Here is a 14,318-nt window from a genome sequence, read left to right on the forward strand (position 1 = left end):
CACCTAGTTTTCTTTTGTAAAAAAAAAAAAGCTGTGCTCTTCTTCACCCCTTCTTCCCTTTCAGAAAAAAACACCTGCCGCGGCTATTTAAAAACCATTCTTACCTTTTGCAGGCCAAAACGGGGGTACCCATAATGATCCCCTATGTCAGGATATCATTAGGGGGGTCCCTGGATGCTTTCCCGAAAATTCCATAATTTTTTCCGATACTTACCTTTCCACCGGGTCCCTCTTTCAAATTGAATACGGGGATAAAGTGGGCGCGCTCCTGATACTTTATCCCCGTAAAACCTTCCGATGTGGAGTGAAAAGTCCAGCACAGACTTTTCGCTTCCATATTGAATACCCTCCGCCACCCCCCCCCCCCCCCTTAGAGTCAGTTATGTGGTGGTGAAGAGAGCTGTGCGTCTGCTTGTCCACACTTTTTATGCTTGGCAGCTGCCAGCACTAGTTTTGCCAATCGTGGACCTTGAATAATTAGATTTTATACTTTACCACCAACCCGAGGCACCAGTTTGGGAACCACTGCAATGGTGACACTGACTAAGAAGAGTCCTTAGTAAAAAATATTTGTTGGAGGGGACCAGAACGGAAGATGATGACAAAAGGAGGAGGTTAAGTAAATTAGGGGAATTTAAATTCTGATGCACAGATAAGTACAAAATTGTCTCTATACCATATACAGAAAGTGAATTGTCCTTCAAATACCTAATAAGGGGACTGATTTACCAATGGGTGAATACGCCTGTTGCCCTGCTTTTTTCTCCTTATCCCATACATGAAAGAGAACCAGTTGGCGGTATGGTATTTCACAGTGTTTCCACTGATAAAACTGCTAAACTATATGTTTTGTAAATGTCTGCTACATTGCTAGAGAAAATATTTTGGGAAAAATATAAAGCACAGTCTTATTATACTTTCATCCTACCAGGGAGAGAAACTCAAAATAAAATAGTTTTGTGATGAGTAAGCACAGTTATTACATCCAGATTGTTTGCCATAGAGATCCAGCTGTCCTCTGTTCAGAATAAATTCATGTTACGCCCTGAGCAGTTTTTATTTCCCAAACTTACATTTTACATCCACACTTCAAGCATTTAGCACACAAGCTTTTCATTAGAGATTTTCCCTTTCACAATTTCTGAGATAAAAAAAGCAACATTCTTAACATATACTGTATATAATGTACATGTGGTAAATACAGAACAGTGTATATTACAATTAAATAAGGTTTTTTTCTTAATGTAACTCAAAAGTGAAAATCTGCCCAAAAACCTAACGCAACCAGACATTTTATTTTATCTTCTAGATAAAACATACATCCCAATAGTTCAGATATGTGGATCAAAGAGGTGTGTTCTGAGAAAGTAGGTGTGGTCTCTAAAATATGTCATTGTTTGGATTAGCGATTTGCGGTTCAGTTCTCCAGAAATCCGAATCCACTCAAATTTCGTGAATCCGGGTAAATCCAGGTCGCTGTTCTGATCTTTTTGTGGATTGGAATTTGAATTTTAAATCCGAATTTCATGTTTTGGATTGCATAAATTACATGATTTTAGCTGTTTTTAAAACGTTTTATCTATTTTTTATTTAAAAAATCCAGATCCAAAACTTGAGGTGGTTTGCAAAACCAAATCCAGATGCAAAACCTTGAAGGAGAAACAGATCCAAAACCAAAACACGGGGGTCGGCGCACATCCCTAATTAGGATTGAGTGGATGGGGGATGGGAAGAAAAGGTGTATACTATCCAGTTTTATACATCTTACTGTTTGCCCGTATGGATTGAAGCTGATAGAATTGATTGTTGTTATTTTCATGCTCTTTTGCACACCTCCAAGTACGCCCAGGGGCGCCGAGAGGGGGGGGGAGCGGGTACAGATTACCCGGGCCTGGAAGGGAGCCCGGGCCGCCTGCACCACATCCTCTTTTTTTTTTTTAACTTAATATTATTTTTTTTAATTGAACTTAACTAATTTACTAAAACCACCGGGGGGCGGCAGCGGGCGGAAGTTTGGGGGGGGGTGTAGAGGAGCACTGTCTGTGTGCCATTGTCACAGACGGTGCATTGTCACTCACTGTCACTAGTTTGCAATGCAGCCGCACCGCTGCGGAACTGGTACAGAGAGAGAGTAAGCCTCGCGAGATGATGACATCATCATCTCGCAAGCCTTTCTCAATCTGTACCTGTTCCAGGCTCCGGGCAGTGGGCGGAGAGAGGGAGGGAGGCATAAAGTCACCGCAGGCAGCTTACTACAGTATGTGGTGCAGGCAGTGAGTCGGAGTCACTGTCTGTGAAGCCAGAAGGGCCAAGCGCGCCACTGACTGGCTGCTAGGTCGACACTGAATATGTGTAAGTAGATTTTGACACTGATCCTGTTGCAAGTTGTACATCTATCAATACTATATAAATATAATGCATCACCATTAGTGTATATTAAATATATCATAACAATATATGTAATATATACTATTGGTGATGGTTGCAATATATATATATATATATATATAAATGTGTGTGTGTATATCAGCGGTTTTCAACAGTATATCAGCGGTTTTATACAGTACTGTGTGGTCTGGGCTGGCTGCCGCTGAGCTCCTCTGTGAGGCTCAGGCACACCCAGGCCGTCACCTGCCTAGACGCGGCGGCGTGACATCACAGGTCACACACGCCGCGTTGCCTCCTGCAAGCCCGCCCGTCTGTGCTAGTAACCGAGTCGGCGCTTCCTGCCCGTGCCAGTGACAGAGCCATCGCTTCCTGCCCACCCCGTGCAAGTGACAGGGCCAGCACTTCCTGCCCGTGCTGCACCAGTGACAGAGCCAGTACTTCCACCCTGGGGGGGGGTGACCCAATCTGCTTTTTTTTTTTCAGTTGGGGAGCAATGTGATTGCTTTATTTCTGTGGGGGCCAATGTGATTGCTTTACTTCTGTGGGGGCCAATGTGATTGCTTTATTTCTGTGGGGGCCAATGTGATTGCTTTATGTATCTGAGGGCCAATGTGATTGCTTTATTCCTGCAGGGGCCAATGTAGTGTGTTTTATTACTGCGGTGGCCAATGTAGTGTGTTTTTTCATAGGTCACGCACGCCAAATCGCCGGATAGTGTGCCTTGGCAATTTTAAAATCTTGTGTAGTGTGCCTCGATTTAAAAAAGGTTGAAAATCACTGGTGTATATATATATATATATATATATATATATATATATATATACAGTCAGGTGCATAAATATTGGGACATTGACAGAATTTTCATATTTTGGCCTCTATTCACCACCACAATGGCTTTGAAATGAAACAAACAAGATGTGCTTTAACTGCAGACTTTCAGATTTAATTTGAGGGTAATTACATCCAAATCAGGTGAACGGTGTAGGAATTACAACGGTTTCTATATGTGCCTCCCACTTTTTAAGGGGCCAAACGTAATGGGACAAACTAAACAATCCTAAGTCTAACTTTCACTTTTTAATACTTTGTTGCAAATCCTGGTATATGTTGTAAGGTATTGGGAGCTGTACATCAACAATCAAATGGGGCAATTCTGCGTTTTGATGATAAATGTGTAAAAAAATCGTCAATGTATGGGTATCATCTATTGCCGACCCTGACCAAAAAGTGATTGTAATTGGTGAATCAGGCTGTCCAACATGTTGGATTTCACCGACCAATCGAGGCTGTAGATTGCTAGTGTATGGTAACAATCAGCTGATTTGCAGACAGTTACTAATATTTTACTAGTAAAATGGGCACCTTCATGATTTGCAGATCTGATCTTTGGATGAAAAAGATCTGCAAATCACTGAGAATCATAGTTGCCTACCTTTGACTTCTCCTTCCCAAGAGAAGCCTTGGTAGGAGAAGCAGGTGGGCTGTGACGGGGGCAGGGCCTGACGGTTTGTGTCATTAAGCCCCGCCCCCTGTGCTCCGGTACTTGCCCTAGCTCCTTGTCTGCCTTCGGCTCCCTACAGCCTGCACCGCTCTACCTTGCTTGGCACTCTGCTGAAGATCGCCCTGCACCTTCCACCAGACCCACTCCTGCCTGAACCTGTCTCCGCAGTTAACCCATTCCTGTACAGCCATCATCACAGCATTACCGGATTCTCCTTTCAGTCATCATCACAGCATTACCGGATTCTCCTTTCAGCCATAATCACAGCATTACCGGATTCTCCTTTCAGTCATTATCATAGCATTACCGGATTCTCCTTTCAGCCATCATCACAGCATTACCGTATTCTCCTTTCAGCCATCATCACAGCTTTTCCGGATATCCCTTTCAGTCATTACTCTGCATACCGGGATATCCATTTCACCTTCACAGTCTATTTGGATTCACCTTATTCATCTCTGTCACCATGCTGGACATTTGTTTATTCCCACTCACTACAGTTTCCTCCTGCTACATTTATTAGTTTGTTATTTCTGGACTTTAGTTTACCTTATTGTTCATGTCTACCAACATTCACATTAAACAACCTACTTTTCAATTTAAACCTGTTCCGGTGTTTACTCCTGTGACCACCCCGGGTCCACAACAAACACAGACTCTAACACAGTATCGTGACTAGGGGGGTGCGGACCTTCAGTGGGGTGACACCAAAATGGCGGCTCCTTCTCATTAATCTGGAGGCGGGCGCTTCATAAAAAAGTCACAGTGGGTTCCCAATCACTGAGGAGGAGCCGGCAATGCAGGGAAAGTTTATGGGGGCAGCCCGGCATCTTAGAGACTGCTATGCCCGCCCCCAGAATTATAAAACCTTCCCCACAAGGCCACGTCCCCTCTTCAATGCGTGCAGGGTGGTTGTATGGTTTACTGGGTGTAGTCGACCCAAGTGACGCCACTGTTTAAAATTTCAGTTTTACACACCCCATTGTTCCCTCTGCAAAGATCTCTATCCCCATGTCACCCACTAATATGTAATAATGCTGTGCTGAAAGCATTCCTGCTTGCTCCGGTGTTGCAAAAGTTGCTCTTAAGCTGGGTACACATTAGACAATATTTCAGTCCGATATATATTGTCAAAATCACCTAATGTGTACCCTCTATGTCGGGCTATGCGCGCTCCCGTTTGGTTGTCAGTCGCTTTGTCAGGTCGGCCCTACGTGCAGCTCAATCTGACGATACGACTGATGTCCCCATTCAGCGGGATGCGGTTGGTTCTGACATTTTGGGCAGTCAGGCACCGGATCGCCCATGCCGTCGCTTGTCGCATTGCTGGGTACATATATCATGTCATATGTACCCTGCTTAACAACACTTTTGCTGCTAATAGAGTCGCCAATTGCAGGGATCCATCCCTTCATTACTGGAGAGATGAACTGGGCCAAAACTTGAGCCGATCCTTGCTTATCCAACAGAAACCAACAGCTTTGTTTCATTATTTGTCCCCGCTCATATCCTCAAGCGTCTAAGGAGGAGACTATTATCTAGATACCTGGGTTTAATTCTACAAGCGTTGGCGCACCACACATATCCTTTGCTTTAGTTTCTTTAATTTCTTTTGGAAAAATACCTCTTTTTGTAGTGGGTAAGCAAAACCTACCCTGTGCCTACATATAGTCAGCGCTTGAACACTAATTGGAGGAACTTACTGCTATAACCTGTGCTGTATGTGACTTTGGTATGAACTTGTGAAATGATTGGTCTGTACATAATGGTTGCCTACTGTCACTGACTCTAGAGCATGATGGTGACACAGAAGACACACAGACTGTGACACTTAGTAGATACAAGAACATTCTAAGTGACTTCATACTCATCTGAATGTATCCATACCTACCTACCTGTTTTTAAGCATTGTGTAAGGTCCATTTACTACTAATTTGCGCATTGTTTTACCTCCACAGTAAAGTACATGAAGGAGATATCACCCTTCTTCAAAGGCTCTAACAGTGGATCAGTGAACTGGGATTCCACTCCACCAGCCCTTCCACAAAAGAGGGGCTCCCCTGCTCTGCCAACTCGGGACATAAAGGATGGCAAGAGCATACCACTGAAGATGTGCTACGTGTCCCGCCAATTCTTACCTGCTGATCCAGAGCCCAGGTAAGGAGAATGGTGTAGATCTAATACATCTAATAGTCTGTGAAAACATGCTGTATTTTATCTACACATGGGGAACTTACAGTAGTCTCTGAATCAATCAGAAATCAGTTGTATACTCCCAGTTAACAGTGGTTATGTATCATTCAAAACATAATTAAAATGTTAGACAACGGCAAATTAAAGACATTGTCCAATCCCTACCTTTCTGACCTGTGCACGAGTATACCCCTAATACCTGTTGCTGGAAACTGTGTAGTGTTGCAGTTCACAGTAAAGGTGGGCTTAATCCCCTCAACCCCTTCATTAGAGCTGAGTGTAAGCTGTTCTATTCAGCATTGTTGAAGACTTAGGGGTCTATGTACTTAAGCCTTAGAGAGAGATGAAGTGGACGGAGATAAAGTACAAACCAATCAGGTCTTGTCACTTTACAGGATGTGTTTGAAAAATGACAGTTAGGGGTTGATTGGGTGGTACTTTATCTCCGTCCACTTTATCTCTATCCAAGGCTTAGTACATAGACCCTTTAATCCAGTGGTTCCCAAACTGAGTGCCGTGGCACCCTGGGGTGCCTCAGGGCACTTGCAGGGGTGCCTTGGGTTGGTGGTCCAGTACAAATAAAATGATTTTTAGTCAGTGTGATAGGCAAAACCAGTGGTGGCTGCTGCCAATCAAAAAATATGTGGACAAAAAAAAAAGTGTAGCCCTGTCAACCACCACGAGACTGAACCTAAGGGTGACTTATAAGCACAATTTATTTCATTAAAGTTTTGCTGAATTTCTCAATAAGAAACTTTTGCCCCAAGGGTGCCATGGAAAAAATGCTGATACTCTAGGGCGCCGTGATTCTAAAAAGTTTGGGAACCACTGCCTTAATCATTGAGCTGTGTCAAACTGCATTGCATTAAGCCAGTGGCTCCAGGCTCATAGTAAGTACGAGGTAACCTCCCCCCCAACACACACACTTAAGACAAAGGGGAGCACCAACAACCATATTGTTCATCCAAAGCAGAATAATGTGTTTCAAACGCAACTGTACTTTACACATACTGCCTACTACTTTTGAAAAAGCATTTCAGGGATATTGTGAAAGCCACACCTATGAGCGTTACAGTAAAATGGGCGTGTACTGCTACATCTGAGAGGCATGTCATAAAATTTAGTTACATACACATGTAAATGAGCCCCAAGGCCGTTAGTAAGATCTATTTGTTGAAGAAAACACAGTGATACTTTTCAGAAAATGCATGTAACCATAGGGATCATTGTGACTTGCAGGGAAATGAAGCTAATGATACCATTTGAATGTATATATGTTTTTTAAAATATGACAGCTTCATAATTGGAGTAAGGTGCAATCATGGTGATTGCTAGACTCTTCAGGGAGTCAGGGAGATTGCTATTATTTCAGGGAGTGTTGGCAAGTATGATATACAGCTGCACTGAAACACAACTATGTGAACTATGGGCCTAATTCAGACCCGCTCGCAAGCGGGTCAATGTTGGCCCAGTGCACATGCGCACAACGGAACCGGCTCCGTCGTGCGCATGCGCGAGACCCGGATAGCGACGGCCAAGCCGTTGCTATGGGTCTGCTACAAAGGGGGCGTGCTGTCGATGGCGAATGGGAACGCCTACCGTCTGGGGCCGGCCCCACTGACATCACAAGTGATGTCAGTGGGAGTGCTCTCGGCTCTGATAGAGCCGAAAGCACTCCAGGGCTTGCGGCAACGAGACCCTACCACAAGGGTCTTGTCGCAAGCCCGATGGTCGCGATGGTCTTGACCATCGCGACCATCTTTTTGGCCGCTCGCTATAGCTGTGGGTGGTCACCCACAGCTATGCAAGCGGCCAGGAGGCCACTCTAAAATTAGGAAGGACGGCCCTGATTCAGAGCGAGCGCTCTGTCAGAGCATCCGGCTCTGAATCAGGGCCTATATGCACCTTCTGTAGGTCAATTGGCTGGTCATATGACTGTTAATGAATAAAAAAATCTCTGGTATACCCTCCATTTACAAAAATGTTGTGTTGATCTGATTTTTGGAATTTACACTCACAAACTTTATTTAGTTTTCTGCTGGGGTGCTCATCCTGTAGCACAACTTGTCAGACCAAATAACATACACACTCAATCACCTTTGTAACTTGTTGATGTTTGTCACCCAAGACTTTGGGGTCTTGACAAGGGTTCCAATGAGGAATGTTATATCGTGACTAAATAATGTTTTTTTGTAAGAGTTGTGAGTGTCCTTCATTTGACTATCATATATAATATTCAATATATCTCTCTCTACATTATATATATTGTGATAGGATCACTGGTAAAGTGGTCTGTGGCAGGGACATTTATCCCAGATTCCTGTCCTATGTGTTTAAAATCCCCAGGAGAAAGTCTGCAGTGTAGCAGGCTTGAGTTTCGGCTTTTTGAAAAGCCGGTTTGGGACCTGGGGGTTGTGGGTGAGAGGAGAGGGAGGGCTCCACCCACGGCCACTCCAGGTTTTGGTTCTCGCAGCCTGGTAACAGGCTTGATTGGGTTCCCACCTGAGAGTGGCCAATATAAGCCTAGTGTGTTGAGGGCTGATTGTCTCACCTGGGAGAGCAGACAGGGAGTTTGCTCAGAGACACTTGAAAACCTAACTGTAAGTGTTGCGCTATGCTTTTGTTGCTGGTGAGGGCATTAGGCCCTGCCAGGTTCTGGTAGTGAGGGAACTACCTGTGAAGTTAGTGCCCCGACAGGGCTAGGATTTACGTTTATATTTTCTTTGTGATATTTCTGACATTGCACAATAAAGACTGGCGCCGACCAGCTTGTACTTGCATCCAGTCTGGCGTACTGTTTCCCAGCTGCTGTGTGTGAAAGGAAGGAGTCTACCCAGGAGAGGGACCCCTAACCTAACTGTGTCACAATATGGTGGAGAATGCGGGCATCCACACACACTGAATTTGCAGCGAGTGGAAAACTTTCCATTTAAAAATTAAAGGGACAGACACCCAATTTTTGAGTGTGGAAATAACACTGTGTCCTTGGAGTCCCATAGAGGAGGCATCAGCCAATGCTCAGAGAGGCAAGGTTCAGCTTCCAATCTACACCCCAGGACAAAATGGAGGAAATTATTAAGGCCTTGCTCCAAGCTACAGCAGCTCAGCAGGAAGCTACCAGGGCTCAGCAGGAGACTAACAAACTTCAGCAGGAATCCGCCAGGCAACAACAGGTCGCCATCGAGGAAACCCGCCAGGCCTTAGCGGAAAACAGCCAGGCCATAAAAGAGGTGGTACAGCACCTGGTCGCCCGGCCCAGAGATGTTAATACTGGTCCTCCCACCCCCACTCACTCCGTACGAGCCAGTCACTTCCTCCAAAAGATGACTTCGGGCGATGATGTGGAGGCCTATCTCGCCACATTTGAAAGAACGGCCGAAAGGGAGAGTTGGCCCCAGGAGCAGTGGGCAAGTCTGGTGGCACCTTTTTTGTCTGGGGAGCCACAAAAAGCATATTTCGACTTATGCCTGGCTGATGCCAAGGACTATAAAAAACTAAAACAGGAGATCCTAACTCGCTTGGGAGTCACCACCTTTGTTCGTGCCCAACGGGTCCACCGCTGGGAGTTCCATATGGACAAGCCTCCACGTTCACAGATGCATGACCTCGTCCATCTGTCCTCAAAATGGCTACTGCCCGAGACGCTGACGGGACCACAGATCGTGGAAAGGGTCGTGATGGACCGGTACCTGCGATCATTACCCGCGACTGCGCAAGTGGGTGAGCCATACAGACCCTAAGACCGTGGACCAGTTGGTCGAGCTAGTGGAGAGGTACGTGGTAGCTGAGGAGCTGAGGAGTATGCCCCACCAAGCCCCGATGGCGCACCGTTGAACTCCCACAGACACTGGTAAGACTGTTCCAGGGGAGAAGGGTGCTGGGCGGTGGGATGTACCTAAGACTGAGGGTGTAGAACCTGGAGACAGGCCTGCCAGGCCAGGAAGGTTCTTGCCCTGTAAACGACTAGACATTAATATGATTCAGTGTTTCCGGTGTGGTGACTTCGGCCATATTTCCGCTAATTGTTCACTTACAACTGAACCTATGCAATGTGATACTGCTCATGTCTACCGCAGGGGGTCTTTCTTTGCACAGACAGCCTGTACGGCTGACCGGCAGGCTGAGACTGATAAGCACATGTGTGTACTCACTGTAGATGGCAATCGAGTAGAGGCACTGTTAGACTCTGGTAGCTTGGTGACACTTATAAAAGCTGAGCTGGTGAACCCCTTGAGGCATAAGGGGAAAACTGTTGATGTGACCTGCATACATGGGGATAATCGATATTATGTTACTGCCGAGGTTAACATCGAGACACCATGTGGCTCTGCTATAGTTTCTGTGGGTTTGGTGCCTGGTCTGATGTACGATGCAATATTGGGGAGAGACTTTGCTCACTTCTGGAAATTGTGGGAAAGCCGTTTTGTTCCAGAAGTGAACAACCCCGGTCCACTTGAGAAGGTTGTCGATATAGTGGAGGAGGGAGTTTCTTCTGAGTCAGAGTTATTCCCTTTTCCTACTATGGTTGGCGAACTAGAGAATGCGGAGCGTGACGGTGGCCCGCCAACTGATGTGCCTCCCATTGAGGTGGGAAGTGTTGTTGGGCCAGTGGATCATCTGCCTGATTTAGAGGTCAGAAGAGAGGTCTTTGCCGTGGAGCAGTTGAATGACCCTACTTTGGTAAAAGCCAGGGAGAATGTAAAAGTAGTTGATGGTAAACCCATAGACCCTGATAGTCCTTTGTCCTATCCCCACATGGCAATGTGTCAGGATTGGTTATATCAGGTGACTAAGAAGGGGGAAGATGTTGTGGAACAACTAATAGTTCCCAAAGGCTACAGAAGAACAGTGTTGGATCTGGCCCATGGTCGTATAACGGCAGGTCATCTAGGGGTAGAGAAAACCACTGAGCGAATAATGCAGAGGTTTTTCTGGCCCGGGCTTCATAAAGAGGTATCTGACTTTTGCGCATGCTGCCCTGAGTGTCAGTATCATGCTCCCAGACCACGTTTTAAGGGACCACTAGTTCCATTGTTTATTATAGAGGTGCCGATAGTGAGAGAGCACCTGAAACAGGCTCAACAGGCACAGCAGAGGGTATACAACCGCAATGCTCGGTTACGCAGCTTTGCTCCTGGGGACAGAGTGTTAGTGTTGGTTCCCACTGTGAAAAATAAACTTTTGGCTAAATGGCAAGGGCCCTTTGAAATCTTAGAAAGAGTTTACCAGCCGGGGAAAAGAAAGCCGGAACAGATATACCATATAAATCTGTTAAAGCCCTGGAAAGATAGAACGGTACTGTCGGCCGTCCGAGCCCCTCCAGTAAGTCCAGGGCCCTTAGTTCCCGAAGTGACAGTGGCAAAAACCCTGTCGGCAATTCAACAACGAGAGGTCAAGGAGTTTCTGGTTAGAAATAGGGTGCTGTTCTCTGACGTACCTGGGAAAACCTCGGTCGTTAAACATGACATCATCACTGACCCAGGGGTTAAAGTTAATCTAAAGCCCTATAGGTTACCAGAAGCACCAAGAGCATCGGTGTCGAAAGAAATTAAAAATATGCTAGAGTTAGGGGTTATTGAAGTATCACATAGTGAATGGTCAAGGCCCATTGTGTTGATTCCAAAGCCCGACGGGAGTGTGCGTTTCTGCAATGACTTCCGAAAGTTGAACAGTGTTTCAAAATTCGATGCCTACCCGGTGCCACAGTGGAGAAGGAGGCGTTGGCCATAAAGTGGGCGTTACAAACTTTAAATTTTCGGTGGAACACAGGCCAGGGGGCCTGTTGTTTAAAGCAGACGCGTTGTCACGCGTTCATTGTTTGGGGGCTTCAGTTGTTCCGCCCCATAGGTCGAAACAAAGGGGGGGGGATATGTGATAGGATCACTGGTAAAGTGGTCTGTGGCAGGGACATTTGTCCCAGATTCCTGTCCTATGTGTTTAAAATCCCCAGGAGAAAGTCTGCAGTGTAGCAGGCTTGAGTTTCGGCTTTTTGAAAAGCCGGTTTGGGACCTGGGGGTTGTGGGTGAGAGGAGAGGGAGGGCTCCACCCATGGCCACTCCAGGTTTTGGTTCTCGCAGCCTGGTAACAGGCTTGATTGGGTTCCCACCTGAGAGTGGCCAATATAAGCCTAGTGTGTTGAGGGCTGATTGTCTCACCTGGGAGAGCAGACAGGGAGTTTGCTCAGAGACACTTGAAAACCTAACTGTAAGTGTTGTGCTGTGCTTTTGTTGCTGGTGAGGGCATTAGGCCCTGCCAGGTTCTGGTAGTGAGGGAACTACCTGTGAAGTTAGTGCCCCGACAGGGCTAGGATTTACGTTTATGTTTTCTTTATGTTGTTTCTGCCATTGAACAATAAAGACTGGCGCCGACCAGCTTGTACTTGCATCCAGTCTGGCGTACTGTTTCCCAGCTGCTGTGTGTGAAAGGAAGGAGTCCTCTACCCAAGAGAGGGACCCCTAACCTAACTGTGTCACAATATATATATATATATTATCATACTTGCCAACTCTCCCAGAATGTCGCAGACTACCACGAGGTTAGACTATCCCACTCACTTCTCCTTGATGGGGGTTGATGACAGCACATATCGCAATTGCGATCACAGCTGCGTAATCACATGCAATGCAGCTGCGAAAGTATGATAATGCCTGCCACAGCTCAGCCAGCATAGAGACACCCTCTGCTGCTTTCTCACATACATAATACCTCTCAGTCCTACATATACATCGGTAACATCAAAGCACATCGAACCCCAGACACAACTACAGCAGCTATGACCCATCACAGAATTTGCAATTCTCGTCACACGCATTGAGTACCCAAGCTGTGTAGGCAATCGCAGTGGCTAATTTATTCCCACGCCCATGCATTGGCGTTCAAACGGACAGGCACTCCTGCATTTCTGCAACCACTCACCCACCACCACCCCAAAATGCTCACGGCCTGTCACTCACTCTGCAATGGATTCCTGTGCATAATCGTAGATTGATCGCCCCGCACGTGCTAACATCCGCTTGATCTGCGTACACGGTTGCAATTGCGATCTGTACTGAATCAGGCCCATAGTTTGCAGCCAGCAGAGGAGTGGAACTGGGTTGGAGCTAATCTTATTAACAGACACTTGGCAGTCGCTTTAGTTGTCACCTTAACCATTAGGCAAAATCTCTGGCTATTACACTTTTGCATGACAGTTGAAAAGAAAAATATATGAAGCTGGAATTATTAGTAAACTAATAAAATGTTTATCAAATAAAATTGTTATCGTAATTATATGTTGGTTTTACAGTCCCTCCGCTTTAGGAGCACATTAATGTACATTGCTCACAGAAAGAATGACAGCATTTTATGGTAGGCATGAAAATAATTGTTGGCAGCCCTACTAGAGGAAGTAACCTTTATATAATATTATTCACCAACTAGATCTTTCTTGAATTTGACAATTATTGTTAATCTGGAAGGAAGAGGCCAAGGGGTTTACTTACTAAGCGTCGGATTCTAAAACCCGGCACTTCCGATCATGTTTATGCCCGAACTCTAAAAGGGCAACAATTTTACTAGCAAAACATGGCTAGTTAAAGCATTGCCCTTTTAAATTTAGGGCATAAACATGATCAGAAGTGCCAGGTTTTAGATCCCGATGGTTAGTAAATGAACCCCAAATCTTTAGCCATATTTAAAGAATGAGGGTAAATTTGACAGAGAAGCAGGATGGCCAATAATCGTCCGCTAAACTTCCTTTTGGACAATTGCGATATTATTGCCCGCTATCCCCTGAATTTAGCATACAGTTGTTAGCTAGTGTCTTACTTGCATTTGGGAGGTCACTCTATTGACCTCATTGGGTAGAACAAGCAATAAACACTTTAAATGGAACAATATGTATTTGTAAAACTGTGACACAATGTACAGTACATGCAATATACAGATGTGTCCTCTTACACCTTTCCTTTTTTGCTTAATTTGGCACGAGATGCTTAGCACGGCTAGGATGCTCCACCACGAGCAGCGATCAGATAAGTTCCCAAATTTGTTTTTGCTGCAAAAAAATGTGCATGAAGTAACAGATTAAAGTAGCAAATTTTAAGAAAAATCACAAGACCTGGCTAAGTGGCAGAGTCCATGGCATGTCAAATTTGTATATATTGCTAGATATTAGGAAAGGTGCATGTAGACACATATTTAATTAGACAAAAGTAAAACTGAAAGTGGGCATGCTGACCTTTGGTGAAAATGGTTT

General features: G+C 45.3%; 1 protein-coding gene across 1 annotated transcript in view; it reads left to right on the forward strand.

Annotated features, from left to right (window-relative positions):
* Window positions 1-14,318, forward strand: part of SNTA1 (syntrophin alpha 1) — a 97,289-nt gene that overhangs the window by 61,384 nt on the left and 21,587 nt on the right. The window contains exon 3 of the mRNA XM_088480658.1: window positions 5,848-6,046. Coding sequence (XP_088336784.1) covers window positions 5,848-6,046 — 199 coding nt within the window. The remainder of the gene's footprint in view (window positions 1-5,847; window positions 6,047-14,318) is intronic.

This window comes from Taudactylus pleione, unplaced genomic scaffold, assembly GCF_031769625.1.
Source record: "Taudactylus pleione unplaced genomic scaffold, aTauple2 ptg000256l, whole genome shotgun sequence".
Lineage (NCBI taxonomy): Eukaryota > Metazoa > Chordata > Amphibia > Anura > Myobatrachidae > Taudactylus > Taudactylus pleione.